The sequence below is a fragment of the Mobula hypostoma genome, chromosome 23 (genome assembly GCF_963921235.1).
Source record: "Mobula hypostoma chromosome 23, sMobHyp1.1, whole genome shotgun sequence".
Taxonomy (NCBI): Eukaryota; Metazoa; Chordata; class Chondrichthyes; order Myliobatiformes; family Myliobatidae; genus Mobula; species Mobula hypostoma.
Window position 1 is genome coordinate 908102 of NC_086119.1, and position 23550 is coordinate 931651.

General features: G+C 41.7%; 1 protein-coding gene across 15 annotated transcripts in view; it reads left to right on the forward strand.

Annotated features, from left to right (window-relative positions):
- ncor1 (nuclear receptor corepressor 1) overlaps positions 1-23550 on the forward strand; it is a 337051-nt gene that overhangs the window by 22567 nt on the left and 290934 nt on the right. For 14 of the 15 annotated variants that reach the window (XM_063031052.1, XM_063031066.1, XM_063031065.1 and 11 more), the window contains exon 2: positions 6491-6670. In XM_063031052.1, the coding sequence (XP_062887122.1) occupies positions 6563-6670 (108 nt within the window). In that variant the 5' untranslated portion in view covers positions 6491-6562. Of the gene's footprint in view, positions 1-1873; positions 2019-6490; positions 6671-23550 lie in introns of all 15 variants that reach the window. The other variant, XM_063031053.1, reaches the window with a different exon arrangement.

Consider the following 23550-nt stretch of genomic DNA (forward strand, 5'->3'; position numbering starts at 1 on the left):
GGACACATCGGGGGCATCAGACGCAATAAACGATTCCAGCAGATTCGCAGGTGAAGTGTTGCCTCACCTTGAAGAGCTGTTTGGGGTCGTGATTGGAAGTGATGGAGCAGGTGAATGGTCAGGTGTAGCACATTGTCCGCTTACCGGCATAAGTATCGGGAAAGAGAGAAGTGGGAGGCGACGAATAGACAAGGGAATCAGGGACCAATTCCTGCAAAAAGTGGAGGTGGGGGGGGTAAAGATATGTTTGGTGGTAAGATCCCTTTGGAGATGGCGGAGGTTGAGAGGATATTGTATTGGATGCGGAGGCTCATGGGGTGGTAGGTAAGGACAAGGAGAACTCCATCACTGTTGAGGCGGTGGGAAAATGGGCTGAACGCAGATGTTTGGGAAGTGGAGGTGATGTGGGTGAGGGCAGCATCAATGGTGGAGGAAGGAAAGTCTTGTTCTTTGAAGGAGGATGTCCTGGAATGGAATGCCACATCCTGGAATAAATACAGCAGAGACGAAGGGGCTGTGAAGAGGGATCGGGTGGGAAGAGGTATAGTCGAGAAAGCCATGCAAATTAGTAGGTTGATAAAAGATGTCAGTGGACAGTTTGTCTCCAGTGATGGAGATAGCTGGATAAAGGAGATGGAGCTGTTATAAAGAACCAAGTGAATTTAAGGGAAGGGTGGAAGTTAGAGGCAAAATTGTTGAAATTGGCAAGCTCAGCGTGGATGCAGGAAGCAGCACCAGTTCAGTCATCGATGTAGCGGAGGAAGAGTTGGGGAGTATAATCAGGGAAGGCTTTGAATGTGCACAGTTCTGCGTAACTTATGAAGAGGTAGGTTTAGCTGGGGTCCATGCAAATGCCCATGGCTACCTTTGAGTCTGGAGAAAGTTGGAGGAGCTGAAGGAAAAGTTGTTGCAGGTGAGGACCTATTTTGCCAGATGGTGGAGGGTGGTGGTGGAAGGGAACTGGTTGGTTCTTTTAAAACCAAATTTAAAGTTTTTGTTTGCCATTCAGAGATCATTCCATGTAAAAGTATATCAGGGTGGTAGAAAGAAAAAAATGCAGAATGTGTTGCAGTTGCAGAGAAAATATAATTCAAGTAGTGCATTCCAGATGAAGAACTGAAGAGTTCAGCTTCAGAACTATCTGTAATTCTAGCCAAACTGTTCCAGTAGAGACCACAGTGCCACCTACTCAGCAGTATGTCCCGGTTATCTCAAGTTCATAAAAGGCAGGAGAAATCCAATCTGGTTAATTTGTACTGAAACAGTCATCTTGTACTCATCAGCTAAAGGATGGAAGGCATCATTAACGGTGGTCTGCTGTATAAATTGGCTCTGTAACAGAGTCATAAGCAGACAGTTTGATTTTTGCTAGGTTTGCTTGGCTCCAAACCACTTCATTGCCTTCTGAAGGGACATTAAGCAGGAATGTTTGCTGTGTTCAGTTTCTATAGAAGCTGCATGACCTGTAGCAATTTCTATTTTTATTTCAGATTTCTAGTATCTGCATTATTTTGCAGATACTAGAAATCTGAAATTTTAGAATCTTGATCCAAGCAGGACCATATTTCTGAATTCCAACATGAAGGTATCTGTCTTTGACAAAAAAAATATTAGACCAAGTGATACCAAAGAGCTTTAATACTACCAAAGTCAATGGGTGTCAAATGGACATCTCGCCTTGCAGCAATGTCATGTACTAAAGGATAATGGTTGTGGTTTTGAAGGTCAGAATCCTAGCATCAATACATTATATTGGAAGTCTCCCACAATACAGAAACAGGTCCTTGGGTCAAACTTGTCCATGCTGACAGAGTTGCCTTCTTGAGCTAGTCCTATTTACCAGATTTTTGGTGATACCCTCTCAATCTTTCAGCTGCTTCACCATTGACCTTCCACCATTAATTACATCAACATATGAAGAGCCCGAGATTCTGCAGATGAGGGGAATAACCAGTTGACCTTTTGTGCTGAGACTCTTCATTGGAACTGGAAAGGAATGGGGCTGAAACCAAAATAAGGTGGGAATAGTTTTCCTTGAAATGAGAGAAGTTTCCAGGAGATATAATGGAGAGATGTAAAGTCATTAAGGAGATATACTATATATACTCTCAAGACAGTTGAGAGAATACAGGAAAAGCCTATACATAGCAAGTGATGGAGCTCAGGAATGCAGTACCGTGAATGGCAACCTAGGCAGCTTCAATTGAAATATGAATAAGTATTGGATTTTCAGCTCTGGAAAGAGCAAGGGAATGGGTCTATATGCATTGCTTTTGTGTTGGAACTGTTTTGCATGTTGTATGTCAATGATTTGGGTGATGGAATTGATGGCTTTGTGGACGATATGAAGGTACATGAAGGGCAGGTAGTGTTGAGGAAGCAGTGAGTACTCAGAAGACTTGGACATATTGGGAGAATGGGTAAAGAAGTGGCAGATGGAATAGTGTAGGGAAGTGTATGGTCATGCACTTTGGAAGAAGGAATAAAAATGTAGACTATTTTATAAATGGGGAGAAAATTCAAAAATCAGAGGAGCAGAGGGAATTGGAAGTCCTTGTGTGGGAATCCCCAAAGATTAACTTGCAGGTTGTGTCATTGGTAAGGAAGGTAAATGCAATGTTCGCATTCATTTTGAGAGGGCTAGAATGTATGAGTAAGGATGTAATGCTGAGGCATTATAAGGAGTAGGTCAGACCATACATGGGGTTATTATGTGCACTTTTGAGTCCCTTATCTAAGACAACGTGCTGGCATTGGAGAGGGTCCAGGGGAGGTTCACAAGTGTGATTCAAGGAATGAAAGGGTTAACATATGAGGAGTATTTGATGGCTCTCGGTCTCTACTTGCTGGAGTTTAGAAGAAAGGGGAATCTCATTGAAACATTGAATATTGGATGACCTAGATGGAGAGGATGTTTCCTGTAGTGGGTGAGTCAAGGACCATAAGGCACAGCATCAGAACAGAGGGGCGTCCATTTAGAACAGAGATGAGGGCAAATTTCTTTGACCAGCGGTTGGTGAATCTGTGGGGGCCAAGTCATTGAGAATATTTAAAGGGGGATTGACAGGTTTTTGATTAGTCAGTGTCAAAGTTTATGGGACGAATGCAGGAGAATAAATTGGAGAGGGATAATCAGCCATGATAGAATGACGCCAAGGTTTGATGGGCGGAATGACCTAATCCTGCTCCTATGTTTTATGGTCTAATTTGGGCTGTTTTCACTGAAGTGGTAGAAGTTGAGAGGAGATCCAATTGAAGTTTATTAGATTATGAGAGGCATAGATGAAGTAGTCAATATCTTTTTCTCCCCGGTATCAAAATCTCTAATACCATTGGGCATGAATTTAAATTGAAATGGAATAAATACAAAGGAGATATGCTAGGCAGGTCTTTTTACACAGTAGTGGGTGTCTGAAATTTGCTGTTAGGAATGATAGTGGAAGCAATATGATACAGTTGTGTTGGCACTTGAATGTGTAGAACTGGCGGGTTATGGATCTTGTGTAAGGAAAAGGACGAGTTTAGTTAGATTTTTAAATTACTAATTTAATTAGCACAACACCGTGGGCTGAAGGGCCTGTTCCTGTGTTGTACTATTCTATTTTCCATTGGGTATTTCCCCAGCCTCATCATCCTCCTTAATGGTGAATACTGATGAGAAATACTCTTTTTTTGGGTCTTGTATATGCTCCATACATAGATTGCCCCTTTGGTCCCTGAGGGGACCTACTCCTTCCTGGGCCACTCTTTTTGACTTTTATATACAGTCAAAGAGCACTACAGTACAGAAGTGGGCCCATTAACCCATCTATTGCATGCCAAAATGTTATTCTGCCTAATCCCGACAATCCACACCTGAACCATAGGCCTCCATGTACTTAACTAAATGTCTCTTAAATGTCTAAATCAAACCCACAATCACCACTTCCTGTGGCAGCTCGCTCCACACTTGCACCACTCTGAGTGAAGAAGTTCCCTCTCATGTTCCCTTTAAACATTTCACCTTTTACCCTTAACCCATGACCTGTAGTTCTAGTCTCGCCTAGCCTAAGTGGAAAAAGCCCACTTGCGTTTACCCTGTGTATACATCCCTCATAATTTTGTATACCTCTATCAAATCTTCCCTCATTCTTCTCCACTCCAGGGAATGGTGTCATAACCTATTCAACCTTTGAATTTTTCCTAACCCACCATCGAGCATGCGTATACAAAGCATTGTCACAGGAAAGCGGCATCAATTCATTATCAGCAACTCCCACCAACTCGTGTCATGCTTTTTTCTTGCTGCTACCATCAGAACAAAGGTTCAAGAGCTGCAGGACTCTCACCACCTGGTTCAGGAACAGTTATTACCCTTCAACCATCAGGCTCTTGAACCAAAGGGGATGACTTCACTCAACTTCACTTGCTCCATCATTGAAATGTTCCCATAACCTATGGACTCTTTGATTAATGTTCTTGATATTTAAGTGTTTATTATTTCTTTCTTTTTATATTTATAGTTTATTGTCTTTTCACACTGGTTGAATGCCCAAGTTAGTGTGGTCTTTCATTGATCCTATTATGGTTATTATTCTATTGTGGATTTATTGAGTATGCTCACAAGAAAATTAATATTGTGTTGCATATGGTGACATATGTGTACTTTGATAATAAGTTTACTTTGAACTTTCCCTGTAACTCAGGTCTTTTGAGTCCAGCAACTCCTTGTAAATTTTCTCTGCTCTTTCAGTCTCATTGGAATCTTTCCTGTAAGTAAGTGACCAAAACTGCACACAATACTCCAAATTTGGCCTCACCAATATCTTATCCAACTTCAACATAACATCTCAACTCTATTTTCTACAAATGATTCATCTCCCTGTCTGCTGCTGTATTTTTCTGAATCCAGCTCTCCTGCAAAACAAAACCTTCCTGCAAGTTTACTGGTCTTCATCCTGTTCAGGAGCTAGCTATCTTTTTTGCGTAGGTCACCCTATCCCAAAGTGATCCGAAAAATTCAAAAGCCTGAAGTCCTTTCTCCTGTGCCAGTTTTCCAGCCGTGCATTAATCTCTCCTACCTTCCTTGTTCTCATACTTGGCATGTGGCACTTGATATAGGCAATATCTGTAGGGTTGTAAACTCAGTACTTGGGAGTAAAAATGAGATATTAACCTTAGTAATCCTGCTTTTCAAATTTCCACTGAATTCCATAAATCCCCTTTATAGGAATACAACTCACTCCTTATCGGTGTGATTAGTATAAACATGGACTTTAATCTCTTGACTGCTCATCCTGCTTGTCATACAGTACAGAAACAGGCCTTTTGGCCTGCTATGTCCCTGCAAACCATCAAGCACCTATTTAATATGAATCTTATTTATCAGCACTCAGTGATATTTGCGCACATTGTTGATTATTTTGAGGACTTGCCTCTAACACCAATCAGACAATGTGTTCTAGATTTCAAGCACTCTCCCAAGGAATAAGGTAGCACTGCATCTCCTAGACTATTTAACCTCTGGTGCCTATTGATTAATTGTCCGTTGATAAATGAATAAGTAAGAGTTTAATAAATGTCTATATATAAAGCACAGGCGTGATTTTGATATAATTTGTAAATTGCTAACCACATTTTTTAGTGGGTACATTGAGTTTATGTCGAAGATGTTTGTAGAACTTGTATCACCAGAATGGAGTGTACTTACTAAGCTTGCTACATATTAGATACATGGGGGTGGAACATGTGAATGATAGAGCCCTAGGGAATACTGAGGAATCTTGGGTGTACAAGTCCAAAGATGGTAGGTAGGTGAAGTTATACATGATACTGGATGTAATTAGCCTGGGCATGGAATACAAAAACAGAGCGTTCTCAGTACAATATTAAAAAAAAGTTTTTTAGTCACATCTAACCAATTTAACCAATTTCCCCCGGGATCAATAAAGTATGACTATGACTGTCTGCAATACTGTGTCGATCTGGTTGCCATGCTCCAGAAAAGACATGATTGCACTGGAAAAAGTACTGTGACAGTTTCCTTACATGGAATGTTTCTATTGAGAGAAGAGACTGGTTAGTGTGGACTTGTTTATCTTGGAGTTGGAGCTGGGGTGGGTTAGTGATTGTGTGATTGCCTGATCAAACTAAAATTACAAATGGCATAGCTGGGATAGATTGTAAGAAACATTACCTCATAGAAATTAAGTCTAAGGTAAGGTATTCTCAAAACATTTAAAAAGCATCTGGGCAAGCACGTGAATCACCAAGGCAAAGGAAGCTGAGAGTCAATACTAGGAGAATTTCATTCATATAGATGGTTAGCGTAAGTATGGTCTGGTGAGAGGTGTTTATGTACTTCTGTGTATTCACCAGTCAGAGCAATAGTCAATTATTGAGAGTAGTTTCCAATGGTAAAAGATGGTTGGTAAATGAAGAGTGATCTACAAACAAACGTCAGCTGAAGTGGAGCTGTGACTGATCGTTAATTTTTTCTTTTTTTTTTCAGATGTTTCTCTAGAGACATGATGACATGGTGGCTTGATTTGCAGGGTGCACTGAATGACTGACTCTCCAAAAAATGTCAAGTTCGGGTTACCCCTCAGGTCAAGGTCCCTTTGGTGCGGATGCAACCCGTTACCCACCTCACGCAATTCAATACACCTTCTCCAGTAATAGACATCAACAGGTAGGTTAAAGGTTTAGTCTGGAGCAGCAGCTGATTTGCTTTTTGTATTCTATTTGCTGTTTTCATGTTCAGTTAATGTAGGATACTGAACAGCTCTGTTATTTGGCATGTGCTGAACTTGAAAGGTGCCAGTTAATTTAATTTGTCTGTTAATCCATTGTGAACTTCTCTAAAATTGGCTTTGGCTGTCAATGGTCTGACTGCTGCTTTGGAAGTGCTAGTTACAGGAGAAAACCAGTTAAAGTTGTGCTGTGTAACTGAGAGTTTATTTGTATACTTTACTGTCATGCTGATTAACTCCTTGTTGCTTTGATGGTTCACATCTGATGATGCATCAGCATTATAAACAAATTAATATGGGACGGTAAGAGGAAGAGAGAACAGAGGCAGATGGTAGGTATGCCTGTGCCAAGCAGTGAGGTGGGGGGAGGGTGTAGAGGGCTAGGGGTGGCATGTATATACATGGTATATACAAGAAATTGGGAGCAGAGTTATGTTACTAAGTTCCTGGTGGATGATCATAGCTCATTTGTATCAACTAGTCATGGTCTAGTTCCCCATGGCTCTCAATTCCCCAATCCCTCAAAATAATTCTGTATTTTATCTTTGCATACTCCTATTGATTTAGCATATTTAAAAAAAAAATCTGGTGGAAAGTATTTTAGAGATTCACCACTTTGCAAACATAAATTTTCACACCCCTCAATTTTGAACAACCATCACCTTATTTTGAAACCATGTCCCCTCACTTGAATCTTTCCCAATAGTAGAAATCTATCATATAGCTTTGGAGCACTGAAACGTGCCCTTCAGACCACTTTGTCCATTTTGATCATGATGTCTATATTCATCCCATTTGCTTGCATGAGCTTGTATCCCAATTGGGCCTGCTCCTTTATTACCCACTTTGCTGTTTAAATGTTATAATTATACATACCTCAACAACTTACTCTGGCAGCTCGTTGCATATACCACTACCCTCTCTCTGTGTGGAAAAACATGCCCTTTAAACTTTCTTTAAGTTCCACCACACTCAGCTTAAATGTGCACCCTCTGTTGTTTTTCACTCCCCTGCCCTGGGAAAGCAACTCTGACTAACCAGGCACAATATTTTTTAAGTGCAGCCTGACCAACGTGATGTTCAGTTACGATTTGACATCCCAACTCTTGTACTCCATGCCATAGAAGATTAGAATATGTACCGCCAGGCTCAAGGACAGCATCTGTCCGGCTGTTAAAACGTAAAAATGGATGAAAAAATGTATGATAGAAATGAACTCTTGATTGGTCTCTCTCATTGTGGCTATTTGCACTTTATCTGCTCTGTACTTTCTCTAACTGTAACATTGTATCGGCTTTCTGTTTTTTTCCTTTTTTTGCTACCTTGATACATTTGTGTGGCTTCAACAAGATCCTGTGTGATTAAACTAATTCCCTATTAAACTTCAACTCCATTGCAATAAAGGCTTATTTGCCATTTCCCTTCCTACTTGATACAGCTGCCTGTGTGATTCGTACACAAGAACACCAAGGTCCCTCTGCACATTACTTATTTACTATCTCTCTTTAGATGATAGTTTCTTTGATGCCTTTTATGATGAGACCTTAAGACACAGGAGCAGAATTAGGCCATTTGGCCTTTCGAGCCAGCTCCACCATTCCATCATGTCTGATGTATTATCCCTCTCAACCCCATGCTCCTGCCTTATCTCTGCAACCTTTGATGTCTTTACTAATCAAGAACCCATCAACCTCTGCTTTAAATATACCCAATGACTTGGCCTCCACACCTGTCTGTGGCAATGAATTCCACAGATTAACTGCCTCCTGGCTAAAGAAATTCCTCCTCACCTCTTTTAAAGAAATGCCCTCCTATTTTGAGGCTGTGGTCTCCTGATCCTCCACTGTTGCACTATAGGATACATCCTTTCTGTGGCCACTTGTCTAGTCCTTTGCCAAGTACATGGCCTTCCATTTTCCCCACTTTAAACTCAATGTACCATGATTTAATGTATCTGTACCTCTGCTGGGTCCAGATATTCTCACTGCAGCATGACCCATTTTGTGTCATGGGCAAACATGGATACTTTACACTCTGACCCCTTTATTAACATAAATAATTGAGAGCCAACAACTGATCACTGGAGCACTGCACTTATTGCATTCTTCCAGACTGGAAAAAGCATCACTTATTTTGACTTCCCTGCTGAATGAGAGGGCATGCACACACAGGTGAGGGTTGGGGTTGCAAGTCTTTTGTGATCGTGGGAAGAGTGGGTGTGAGAGAGGAAAAAAAATAGGGGCACTTGTATGCAGTGTTGAACATAGAAGGAATGAGAGGGGTGTGGAGGGATGTGCAGGGAAATTTGAGGGTGAGATGGGAATGGCTGTGGCATTGACAAAAGAGGGTGTTGAATGGGTGGCACAGATTACGGGTAGAGAAAGCAAGGTGGAGAGGGGGGGACTCCGATGTAGTGGGAGTAAGTTGAATTTCCACACTTTACACTTGATCTGCTAAATCGTTCTCTCTCAACCTCTTTAAATATCTAGATTCCTCAGTTTGCTTTCCATCTGCCTTTGTATCAACAGGCTTGAAATTAATGTATTTGATTACTTCATGTTTTCATTAGTAAACAACATAGCCAGTTGATGCCCAGCACTGCACCCAGTCATAACTCTGTTTATTCTTGCTGTCTTGCATTATTTTAACATTTCCCTGTACTTGCTTACATGTAATGCCCATCTTCATGAATCCTTAATGTACAAACTTTCCTTTAGTGTGATGTGTTTTTGAAGCGCAGAAATAATACATTAATTAGTTTCCTCTTACCAAGGTGCAAATTCTTAAACTTGACAAACATTTTTCCCCACAATTGGATTTTAGGCTAATGAAAATCAAATAAAACAAAATGCTGGATCTATTCAGTAGGTCAGGTGGAATGAGAAAGAACTGGTGATTCAGGTCAAAGATCCTTTTATTTAACTTCTGTTCCCATTCTGATTATTTCCAGCATTTTCTGGAGTTTGGACTGTCTTTTCAGTCAGCATTTTGCTTTATGGGACTTGGTCTAATTCATTTGTTCTTCCTGCTTTTAATATTCCTTTTATACATGCAAAGACTTCTTTGGAAGAAATTTATTGTCTAATTCAGCAAATGTATCTCCCCTTTTAATGACTAAATTTCATTTTCTAATCTGCCATGGCCTTTATTTACTGGATACCTTGTGGATGCTTGAAACTTTGCCCTGATTTATGTTGCAACCGTATATTCTATGATAGGTCACTGGCAGGCTTGAGCCATTGATAATAAAGTGCTAGTAAAAGAAGACAGGTGAATTTTAGAAAATGTTAAATATTGGATGAGTGCAGATAAGGTAATGTAATTCTAATTTACTGTAACAGTTGTGCAAGTAGCAACAAATGGTGAAGTAAATTCATTCATCAATAAATGCAGTGTATCTCAAATAATCAGACTCTTTCCTTTGTGTAAAATGGGCCACAGTTACTACAGAGGACTTGGGAAGGATAGCAGCAAACACCATTAATCCAATGAAAGTATATAGCTTGGCGGGGGGGGGGGTGCGCGGGGGAGACAATCTCCTTCAGTTTATTTGCATTTTCATATTCTAACTGGTGATCTTCAGGTACTTTAAAATCAGGAAGCGAAATATTTATTCAAGTTTTACATTTATTTGTTTTCTTCAAACAGCAATATGATTGAAACTTTGAAGGAAAAGTTATGTTTTAAATATGTGAAATGGCATTTATTTTGCCTGTAGTTTTTTGCTGTTTTCATATACTGGGGTAGAGCTGACAGTATTAATATCACAAGGGGTGTGATAAAGAGAAAATTCAAAAATCTGAAGCACAAAGGGATTTGGGAGTGCTGTGCAAGGTTCTCTAAAGGCTCATTTGCAGGTTGAGTCAGCAGTGAGGAAGGCAAATGCGATGTTAGCATTCATTTCAAGAGGACTAAAACAGTGATCCCCAACCTCTGGGCTGCAAACCGATACATTGCCGCTGTGACGAGAATACACATAAAGTTAAGATGTTTGCTGGCCTGGGTTAGCATCAGTGGCATCAGCAAGTGGTCTGCCACCAGTCCTCAGGGGAAGGAGAGATAAGGAACAATGGACAGGCGATCTGGAGATGTGTAATGAAGGAACGGGAGAGAGAGCTGTCTGGAGCGGCTCCCCCTTTGAACCCTGAACTGTTTGAAGTGATGGACAGGCGATACCCCAGCAGGGGGATAAAAAGGGACAGGTTCGCTAAGGCAGAACACACACGACACCTGAGGTAACGAGACCCTGGAAGCGGTGCGCCTCTCACGAGTCGGTGGGAAGTATCGGACCTTAAACGCACAGGGTGGAAAGGTACGATCAGCGGGAACCCGGTGTGTGTCCACCCTCGCTTGGGTGCCGGGTTCACTGCAGAGGATCGACCGCATCTGGAGGAGGGGTCACAGTCGGTGGCCTCAGGTGACATCACCAAGGATCTGCCCGAAAGCTGCTTTGTGAGCAATATCGCCAGTCTGTGAGTGGAAGCTGTTTCTGAATGATCAGTCGTTCCCGTTCTCTCTCTCCCTCCCCCCACGTTGTCCATCGCCATGGCAACGATTACTGCGAACTGAACTAAATTGGACTGAACTTTTGTGTCACTTTGAAATTTGGTCATTTACCCCTAGAGAACGATAGAGCTTGATTGATGCTGTTATCTTAATTCTGTGCACATGTGTGTTTATCATTGCTGAACTGTTGCATATATTATCCTTTCGATTACTGTGTTGCTTGTTTCTTTAATAAAACTTTCTTAGTTCTAGTAATCCAGACTCCAACTGAGTGATCCATTTCTGCTGGTTTGGTAACCCAGTTACGGGGTATGTAACACCGCGAAGAGTACAACGGTAGCCGGAACACACCCAGCACATCCTTAAGAAAAAAGCCAAAATAAACAAGCTAATTAATTAGGTGCCACCCAGCACGTAAATGTGGGCCCAGATCAGAGGCTGTCTTAACCACCTTATTGACCTGTGCAGCTACTCTCAAGGAGCTGTGAACTTTGATTCCAAGGACACACTGCTGCTCAGCAACACTGTTAAGGATCTTGCCCCTAACAGTGCATTGTCCCCTTGCATTTGCCCTAGCAAGGTGAAACACCTCGCATTTATCTGGGTTAAACTCATCTGCCATTTCTCAGCCCATATCTACAACTGATCTACAAACCCCATTTCCAGAAAAGTTGGGATATTTTCCAAAATGCAATAAAAACAAAAATCTGTGATATGTTAATTCACGTGAACCTTTATTTAACTGACAAAAGTACAAAGAAAAGATTTTCAATAGTGTTACTGACCAACTTAATTGTATTTTGTAAACATACACAAATTTAGAATTTGGCTGCAACACACTCAACAAAAGTTGGGACAGAGGCATGTTTACCATTGTGTTACATCACCTTTCCTTTTAATAACACTTTTTAATCGTTTTGGAACTGAGGATACTAATTGTAGTAGATTTGCAATTGGAAATTTTTTGTCCATTCTTGCTTGATATGAGACTTCAGCTGCTCACCAGTCCGTGGTCTCCGTTGTCTGATTCTCCTCTTCATGATGCGCCATACATTTTCAATAGGAGATGGATCTGGACTGGCAGCAGGCCAGTCAAGCACATGCACTCTGTGTCTACAAGGCCACGCTGTTGTAGCCCGTGCAGAATGTGGTCTGGCATTGTCCTGCTGAAATAAGCATGGACGTCCCGGGAAGAGAAGTCGCCTTGATGGCAACATATGTCTCTCTAAAATCCTAATATACACCTCAGAGTCAACGGTACCTTCACATACATGCAACTCACCTATGCCGTGGGCACTGATACACCCCCATCCCATCACAGATGCTGGCTTTTGCACCTTTCGCTGATAACAATCTGGATGGTCGTTTTCAGCTTTGGCACGGAGAACTGGACGCCCGTTTTTTCTGAAAACTAGCTGAAATGTGGACTCATCTGACCACAGCACACGGTTCCACAGTCTTTCAGTCCATCTGAGATGAGCTGGGGCCCAGAGAACTCACCGGCGTTTCTGCATAGAGTTGATGTATGGCTTCCTCCTTGCATAATACAGTTTCAAGTTGCATTTCTGGATGCAGCGAAGGACTGTGTTGAGCGACAATGGTTTTCCGAAGTACTCCCGAGCCCAGGTGGCTATAATTGTCACAGTAGCATGACGGTTTCTTAGGCAGTGCCGCCTGAGGGCTTGAAGATCACGCCCATTCAGCAGTGGTTTCCGACCTTGCCCTTTACGCACTGAGATGTCTCTGAATCTTTTCACAATATTATGTACTGTAGATGTTGAAAGACCTAAATTCTCTGCAATCTTGCAGTGAGAAATGTTCCTTTTGAACTGACTAACAACTCTCTCACGAATTTTGGCACAAAGGGGTGAGCCACCACCCATCCTTGCTTGCAAAGACTGAGCCTTTGATGGACGCTACTTTTATACCCAGTCATGATACCTCACCTGCTACCAATTAGCCTGCTTAATGTGGAGTCTTCCAAACTGGTGTTACTTGAATATTCTGTGCACTTTTCAATCTTATTTTAACTCTGTCCCAACTTTTGTTGAGTGTGTTGCAGCCATCAAATTCTAAATTTGTGTATATTTACAAAATACAATTAAGTTGGTCAGTAAAACTACTGAAAATCTTTTCTTTGTACTTTTGTCAGTTAAATAAAGGTTCACATGAATTAACATATCACAGATTTTTGTTTTTATCGCATTTTGGAAAATAACCCAACTTTTCTGGAAATGGGGTTTGTATATCGTGCTGTATTCTTTGCCAGTCTTTTATATTATCCACAGTTCCACCAATCTTGGTAGCATCCACAGATGTACTAACCCACTTATCTGTATTTTCAACCAGGTAATTCATACAAATTTCAAACATTGGGGGTCCCAGCACAGGTCCCTCTGAAACTCCACTAATTACACACCTCCAATTCAAATAAGTCCCTTCAGTCACTACCCTCTGTTTTCTATGTGCAAGCCAGGTCTGAATCCAAACAGCCAATTCACTGTGGATCCCATGCATCTTAAACGTCTGGATTAGCTTCCCATGATGTATACACATCCACTGCCATACCCTCATCAATCTCTCATCTTGTCAAAAAAAAAACTTGATCAAGTTGGTAAGGCACGACCTGCCACATGCAGACACGCTGGCTGTTCCTGATTAGGCCATGGGTTTCCAAATGCTCATATATCCTGTCCCTAAGAATTTACTCCAGCAATTTCTCTGCAATTGATGTGAGACTCATTGGTCTCTACTTGTCAGGATTTTGCCGTGTTCCCTTCTTAAATAAAGATATAGCGTTAGACCCGCCAGTCCTCTGGTATCTTGCCCGTGGCTAGAGAGGACACAAAGATATTGGTCAAAAGCCCAACAATCTTGTTGCTTGTTTCCTTCAATAACCTGGGTTAAATCCCATCAGGCCCTGAGGACTTAATAATCATAAAAGACCCAACACTTCCTCTTCCTTGACCTCTAAATGTATTCATACACTCAGCACTGATCTGGTCCTCCATATCCTTTTCTTTGGTAAATACTGAAGCAAAATACTCATTAAGTGCTTCACTCATATTTTCTGCATCCAGGCAAATGTTTCCCCTTTTATCCTTGAGTGGTCCCACCCTATCTCTAGTTATCCTCTTATTCTTGATGTATGTGTAGAATGCCTTGGGATTCGCCTTAATCCTACCTGCCTTTCAGGGCCCCTCTTGGCTTTCTTAATTCCCTTTAGTTCTTTTCTGGCGGCTTTATATTCATGCTTCATTTGAACCTAACTTCTGAAGCTTTACATACTTTTTACTTTTTCTTCTTGACTAAGTTTATCATCTCTCCGGACATCCAAGGTTCTAACCCCATCCTTGCTGATAACAGGAACATACCATTCCAGGACTCTGTGCAGTTGATCTTTAAACACTGTCCACATATCTGATGTGGATTTGCCAGAGAAAAGGTGTTCCAAATTAACGCTTCTTAGTTCCTGGTTAATGCCTTCGTAATTTGCCCTACTCATTTAAAACTGTCATACAAGCATCATACCTATCCTTATATATCGCTATCCTGAAAGTGGAGTAGTTGTGGTTACTGTTCCCTAACTGTTCATCCACTGAAAAGTCCGTCTCCTGGCCAGGCTCATTACCCAACACCAGGTCCAGTTTGGCCCTCCTCTCGTTGGACTGTTCATATGTTGATTTAAGAAACCTTCCTGGATACACTTAACAAATTCAGCCCCATCTCAGCCCCTTATGCTAAGAAGGTCCAAGTTTATATTAGGGAAATTGAAACCCCCGCCCCCCACGACAACACTTTTTATGTATTTCCTTCATCTGATTATGTATCTGTTCCTCAATGTTCTGGTGGCTGTAGTACAATCGCGTAATCCCATCAGTGTGATTGCACCCTTCCTACTCGGTTCTACCGAAATGTCAGAACCCTACATTGTGCCTCCCCTAAGTGCAGCTGTAATATTGTCCCTGATTAATAGTGCAACTTCACCCCCCCCCCCAACCCATTACCTTGTCTGTCTTTTCTAAATCTTTGAAAACCTGGTACGTAAGCACCCATTTCTGCCCCCCCTCTCAACCATGCTTCAGTAATGGCTACATCATTGTAGTTCCATGTACTGATCCATGCTCTAAATTCATCACCCTGCCCATAATAGTCTCAGCATTAAAATATACTCACTTCAAACTATCTGAGCTAGCATACCTGTTATTTAAATTTTTGCCTTTCAATACCTTCCCTGATATCTACCTTCTGGTCTGATTCTTCCCAGCTCCCTGCAGAACATGTTTAAACTCTCCTGAGTAGCATTAGCAAAACTTACGGCCAGTATATTGGTTCACCTCCAGGTGCAACCCATCCCTCTTGTACAGGTCACCCCTTCACTAGAAAAGGTTCCAGTGATCCAAGAACTTGAAACCCTGCCCCTTGTACCATCTCCGCAGCCCCTCATTCATCCATGCTATCACCCCATTCCTACCAGCAATAGCCCGTAGCACAGGGAGTAATCAGGAGATTACAGCCTTGGAGGTCCTCCTCTTCAGCCTCTTTCCTAAGTCTATTTAGTCATTACATAGGACTTCATCCCCTTTTCTGCCTGTGTCATTGGTGCCAATATGCACCTTTGGCTGTTCCTCATCCCTCTTGAGAATATCCTGCAGCTGTTCCAGTACACCATTGACCTTAGCACCCAGGAGGCAACATATCTTGGTGTCTCATTTGCGGCCACAGAATCTCCTTTCTGCCTCCCTAACTATCAAGTCCCCTATAACTACCATACAGGGTACCCTTTCCTGTTGAGGCTCAGAGCCGGCAACAGTGCCACCAGACTGGCAGCTTCTGCCATGATCTGATGGATCATCTTCTCCCCCACAGCAGTATCCAAATGGGTATTCTTGTTGCTGAAGAGAATGGCCTCAGAAGCCATTGACGACTTTATCTCCTTGTCTGTCCTGGTGGTCACACATCTACTCACCAAAGCCTGTACTCTGCGTGTGACCATTTCTTCAAAGTCTTGTCTATAATATTTTCAACCTCCCGAATGGTGGGGAGTCTTAAGACCAGAGGACATAGCCTTGTAATAGAGAGATATCCATTTAGAACAGACATGAGGTTCCATTGTTTAAAAAGGGTTCTCAGAGTAAACTTAGCAATTATCGGCCTGTGAGTTTGACGTCAGTGGTGGGTAAATTGATGGAAAGTATTCTTAGAGATGGTATATATAATTATCTGGATAGACAGGGTCTGATTAGGAACAGTCAATATGGATTTGTGCGTGGAAGATTATGTTTGACAAATCTTACTGAATTTTTTGTTGAGGTTACTAGGAAAGTTGACGAGGGTAAAGCGGTGGATGTTGTCTATATGGACTTCAGTAAGGCCTTTGACAAGGTTACACACGGAAGGTTAGCTAGGAAGGTTCAATCGTTAGGCATTAATATCGAAGTAGTAAAATGGATTCAGCAGTGGCTGGATGGGAGACGCCAGAGAGTAGTGGTGGATAACTGTTTGTCAGATTGGATGACGGTGTCTAGCGGCGTGCCTCAGGGATCTGTACTGGGTCCAGTGTTGTTTGTCATATATATTAATGATCTGGATGATGGGGTGGTAAATTGGATTAGTAAGCATGCAGATGATACTAAGATGGGTGGCATTGTGGATAATGAATTAGGTTTTCAAAGCTTGCAGAGAGATTTAGGCCAGTTAGAAGAGTGGGCTGAAAGATGGCAGATGGAGTTTAATGCTGAAAAATGTAAGGTGCTACATTTTGGTAGGACTAATCAAAATAGGACATACATGGTAAATGGTAGGGCATTGAAGAATGCAGTAGAACAGAGGGATCTAGGAATAATGGTGCATAGTTCCCTGAAGGTGGAATCTCATGTGGATAGGGTGGTGAAGAAAGCTTTTGGTATGCTGGCCTTTATTAATCAGAGCATCGAGTATAGGAGTTGGGATGTAATGTTGAAATTGTATAAGGCATTGGTGAGGCCAAATTTGGAGTATTGTGTACAGTTCTGGTCACCGAATTATAGAAAAGATGTCAATAAAATTGAGAGTACAAAGGAGATTTACTAAAATGTTGCCTGGTTTTCATCTCTTGAGTTACAGAGAAAGGTTGAACAAGTTAGGTCTTTATTCTTTGGAGCATAGAAGGTTGAGGGGGAACTTGATAGAGGTACTTAAAATTATGAGGGGGATAGATAGAGTTGACGTGGATCAGCTTTTTCCATTGAGAGTGGGGGAGATTCAAACAAGAGGACATGAGTTGAGGGTTAAAGGGCAAAAGTTTAGGGGTAACATGAGGGGGAACTTCTTTACTCAGAGAGTGGTAGCTGTGTGGAATGAACTTCCAGCAGAAGTGGTTGAGGCAGGTTCGATGTTGTCGTTTAAAGTTAAATTGGACAGGAAAGAATAGAGGGTTATGGGCTGAGTGCAGGTCGGTGGGACTAGGTGAGAGTTTGGCACGGACTAGAAGGGTCGAGATGGCCTGTTTCCGTGCTGTAATGGTTATATGGCTCAGGACTACATTCAACCAGAGACTCATTCCACTGAAATGCAGCACAGAGCGTCATAGGAAGTCATTCCTGCCTGTGGCCATCAAACTTTACAACTCCTCCCTTGGAGGGTCAGACACCCTGAGCCAATAGGCTGGTCCTAGACTTATTTCATAATTTACTGGCATAAATTACATATACTATTTAACTATTTATGGTTCTATTGTTATGTATTGTTTATGATGCAACTGTAACGAAAACCAATTTCCCCCGAGATCAATAAAGTATGACTATTGACTGAGGAATTTCTATAGCCATAGTTTGAATCTGTGAATCTGCTGCCACAGACAGTTGTGAAGGCCAAGTCATTGGATATATTTAAGGCAGAGATTGATAAATCTTGATTAGTCAGGGCATGAAGGAATATGGGTGGTGGGGGCGAAGAGGCAGGAGATTAGAGCTGAGAGGTAAAATGAATCAGCCATGATGAAATGGCAGGGTAGACTCGATGGGCCAAACGGCCTAATTGTGCTCCTGTATGTTATGGTGTTATGGGTATCTGTGGTAGTGTCGGTCAAAATGCCTTGATGGCTACAGCCGTATCAACATATTAAGCTTCATTTTTTTTGTGTAGTGAGGTGTTAATGATAAGATTGTGTAATCTGACTTTCAGGCAAGGTTTATTTCAGTATGATAAGAAAAACCAGACCGATGTGATTTAAAACCAGACAATAGAATGTCGAACAGGACCTTCGGCCCACAATGTTGGTAACCATGATGCCAAATGAAACTACACCGATCTGCATATATGTGGTCCATATTCCTCCATTCTTTGCATGTTCATATCCCTGCGTGTGTCTTTTAAATGCTACTATCATGTCTGCTTCCACTGCAACCACCTTTAGCAGCATGTTTGGTACTTAAAACTCTGTTCCAAAAAAAAATGCCCTGCACATCACCTTAAAACTTGCTCTCTCTCACCTTAAAGCCATTTCTGCTAGTTTTTAATATTCCTATGCTGAGAAAAGATCAATATTTGCACCTCATGATTTTATAAACCTTCCTCTGGTCTCTCCTTTTCTTCCTATGCCATACAGAAATCAATCCAAGTTCATCTAGCCTATCCTTGTAATATTCTCTAACTTAGCTAGCATCCTGGTGAACCTCTTCTGCACCTTCTACAAAGCCTCCACATTCTTCCTGTAATGATGTAACCAGAACTGTGCATGACACTCCAAATGCAGCCTGACTGTTGTTTATGCAGCTGCTACGTCACTACTCTTGTACTCAGTGCCAGAACTGCTGAACGACATATGCCCTATGCTTTCATACCACCTTGTATTGCATTTTCAGAGAGCTATGGATTTGGAGCCCAAAATCCCTTTGTATATCAGTGAGTTAAGGATTTTGCCTGTCATTGTATACTTTTCCATTACATTTTACTTCCCAAAGTGCAACACCTCAAATTTGCGTGGATTAAACTGTATCTGCCATTTGTGGGCAACAAAAGAAGAAATTGCTGGGGTTCTGACAGATACTTGTATCAGCATTAGCTATGGGCAAGGTACTGGTAGATTGGAGGTCTTCAAGGACAAGTCGAGGAACTGCAGTCCGTGAGACTAGCATTAGTGATGGGAAAGTTACTCGAGATTCTGAGAGATGGGATCTACCTTCATTTGTAAAGATAAAGACTGATTAGGGGTAATCAGTGTACAGCTTTGTGCATGGGAATTGTATCTCACAAATTTTATTAAGTTCTTTGAAGAGTTGACCAACAGGATTGACCAGGACAAGGTGGTAGATGTGATATATGTGGATGTGAGCAATTCCTTTGACAATGTTGTGTATGGGAAGATGGTCCAGGATGTTAGATCACATGGGATTCAAGGTAAGCTAGTTAACTGGATACTGTCCTGATGAAGGGTCCACAACGAAAACATTGAGTGCTGCCTGACTCATTGAACTCTGTGTGTTATATAGAACATAACACAGTGCAGGCCCTCCGGCTCGTGATGTTGTGCTGTGTTGCTGCAACTAGGTTCAAAATTGGATTGGTGATGAGAGTCAGAGGGTGATAGTGGAGGCCTGATATTCAGCTTGAGGTCTATGATCAGTGTGTGCTGCAGGCATTGGTACTGGGTTCTCTATTCAAAGTAAATTTATTATCAAATTGTGTGTATGTCACCACATACTGCCCTGAGATTCATTTTCTTGTAGGCATTCATATTAGAACAAAGTATTACAAAAGAACCAATGACAAACTACACAGAAATAAAGACCGACTGACAACCAATATGCAAAAGAAGGAAAACTGCAAATTCAGTGGATTCCAGTTAGTGGGTTATCAGTTAATCGGAGCAGCCGCTTATTTGGAATAACACTCAAAGTACATAAACTAATCAAGAAAATAGCTTGGATTTCCTTCATTTATTTGGGATGCTGTGTCGCTTAATTGGGACAGGAGATTGTTGCCAGACAGTTTCTAACTATCGTCAGTCGCGTGCACTGGTGTGTATGTTTGTGTTCAAAAGCAGTGATTTTTGTCACTGATAATTGGCAAGAAACTCAGGATTATTTTGCTCACTCCGGTTTCAAACATTCAGGCCTGGAGATGCCTGAGATGCTTGGAAATAGCCGGGAGTGAAAATGATACACTTCACTACTTCAAGTTAGGAACTACAGAGAATTTGAAGGTATCATCGGTCATCTTGAATGTTTCAATGAAAATGAGGATTTGAAGGATATAATTGGCTATAGTATTGTATGAAGGCATTCTGTTATCTGCACTGGGTTTCTGCACCAATTTTATTCATTGTGTACACTGGATTAATTCCTCTGTCGATAACTAATATATAGTTTTATGGCACTGTAGTAGTATTGGTAGTGTTTTTATTTGTTCTGTATTTCATTTAAGTACATAATTTATTACTGTTAAACTGTAGTTTGTCTTTTTTAATACCTTTTTAACTATTTCCATGAAACTTTGGCTAGTCGGGGCAACCACTTAATTGGGCTAATATACACTAGTCCTGATGTGCCTCAATTAACTAGAATCTACTGATTCTAGATAACGTTGAGAACATGAGTTGTACAATTCTTGAAAATGAGTCTATAGGTTGCGGAATTATTTCAGTGTTGTGAATAAAATTATCCATGCTGGAGCCTGATGGTTAAAGGGTAATAACTGTTCCTGAACCTGGTGGTGTGGGGCCCAAAACTTCTGTACCTCTTTTCTGATGGCTGCAGCAAGAAGAGAATATGGCTTGGATGTTGGAAGTCCTTGATGGATGCTGCTTTTTTGTGGCAGCACTACTTGTGGATGTTCTCAATGATGAAGAAGGCTTTTCTTGTGATGGGCTGGGCAGTATCCAGTACTATCTGGAGGTTTCTCCATTCTTGGGCATCAGTGTTTCAATACTAGGCTGTGACAGAACCAGTCAGGATACTCTCCACTCTCTGCCTGTAGAAGGTTGTCAAAGTTCCAGATCTCATGCCAAAATCTGCACAAACGTCAAAGAAAATAGTATGTTATCTTAATGTTTAAAGGGAACTATGGACCCATGAGGGAGGAGCTGGCCAAAGTTGACAGGAAAAACAACCTAGCAGGGATGACAGTGGAACAACAATGGCAGGTATTTCTGGGAATAATACAGAAGGTGCAGGATCAGTTCATTCCAAAGAGGAAGAAAGATTCTAAGGGGAGTTAAGGGGCGACCGTGGATGACGAGGGAAGTCAAGGACAGTATAAAAATAAAAGAGAAGTATAACATAGCAAGGATGAGTGGGAAGCCAGAGGATTGGGAGACTTTTAAGGAGCAACAGAAGATAACTAAAAAGGCAATAGGGGGGGAAAAGATGAGGTACGAAGGTAAGCTAACCAAGAATATAAAGGAGGATAGTGAAAGCTTCTTTAGGTATGTGAAGAGAAAAAAATTAGTTAAGACCAAAGTTGGGCCCTTGAAGACAGAAACGGGTGAAATTATTATGGGGAACAAGGAAATGGCAGATGAGCTGAACAGGTACTTTGGATCTGTCTTCACCAGGGAAGGCACAAACAATCTCCCAGATGTAATAGTGACCAGAGGACCTAGGGTAACGGAGGAACTGCAGGAAATTCACATTAGGCAGAAAATGGTGTTTGGTATAAACTAATGGGACTGAACGGTGATAAATCCCCAGGGCCTGATGGTCTGCATCCTAGGGTACTTAAGGAGGTGGCTCTAGAAATCGTGGACGCATTGGTAATCATTTTCCAATGTTCTATAGATTCAGGATCAGTTCCTGTGGATTGGAGGGTAGCTAACGTTATCCCACATTTTAAGGAAGGAGGGAGAGAGAAAACAGGCAATTATAGACCAGTTAGTCTGACATCAGTGGTGGGGAAGATGCTGGAGTCCATTATAAAAGATGAAATAGCGGTATATTTGGATAGCATTAGCAGGATAGGTCCGAGTCAGGCATGGATTTACGAAGGGGAAGTCATGCTTGACTAATCTTCTGGATTTTTTTGAGGATGTAACTATAAAAATGGACATGAGAAGCCAGTGGATGTAGTGTACCTGGACTTTTAGAAAGCCTTTGATAAGGCTCTACATAGGAGGTTTGTGGGCAAAATTAGAGCACATGGTATTGAGGGTAGGGTACTGACATGGATAGAAAATTGGTTGGCAGACAGGAAACAAAGAGTAGGGATTAACGGGTCCCTTTCAGTGACTAGTGGGGTACCGCAAGGCTTGGTGCTGGGACCACAGCTATTTACAATATACATTAATGATTTAGATGAAGGGATTAAAAGTAACATTAACACATTTGTAGATGACACAAAACTGGGTGACAGTGTGAAATGTGAGGAGGATGTTATGAGAATGCAGGGTGACTTGGACAGGTTGGGTGAGTGGGCAGCTGCAAGGCAGATGCAGATTAATGTGAATAAATGTGAGGTTATCCACTTTGGTGGCAAGAACAGGAAGGCAGATTACTATCTGAATTGTGTCAAGTTAGGAAAGGGGGAAGTACAACGAGATCTGGGTGTCCTTGTTCATCAGTCACTGAAAGTAAGTGTACAGGTACAACAGGCAGTGAAAAAAGCTAATGGCATTTTGGCCTTCATAACAAGGGGAGTTGAGTATAGGAGCAAAGAGGTCCTTCTGCAGTTGTACAAGGCCCTGGTGAGACCCTACCTGGAGTATTGTGTGCAGTTTTGGTCTCCAAATTTGGGGAAGGACATTCTTGCTATGGAGGGAGTGCAGCGTAGGTTCACTGGGTTAACTCCAGGGATGGCAGGAATGTCATATGTTGAAAAGATTGGAGCAACTGGGCTCGTGTACACTGGAATTTAGAAGGATGAAAGGGGATCTGATTGACACATATAAGATTATTAAGGGATTGGACACGCTAGAAGCAAGGAACATGTTCCCTTGGGGGAGTCCAGAGCCAGAGGCCACAGTTTAAGAATAAGGGGTAGACCATTTAGAACAGAGTTGAGGAAAAACTTTTTCACACAGAGGGTTGTGGAACTGTGGAATGCTCTGCCTCAGAAGGCAGTGGAGGCCAATTCTCTGGATTCTTTCAAGAAATAGTTAGATAGAGCTCTTAAAGATAGCGGAGTCAAGGAATATGGGGAGAAGGCAGGAACAGGGTACTGATTGTGGATGATCAGCCATGATCACAATGAATGACGGTGCTGGCTCAAAGGGCCAAATGGCCTTCTGCATCTATTGTCTATTGTTTTGGATGAGAATGGAGTTGGCTTGGTTTGTAAGTTTGCATGTGATGCTAAAATGAGTGATATTGTAGCGATGTGCTACACACAGCGCAAGAAT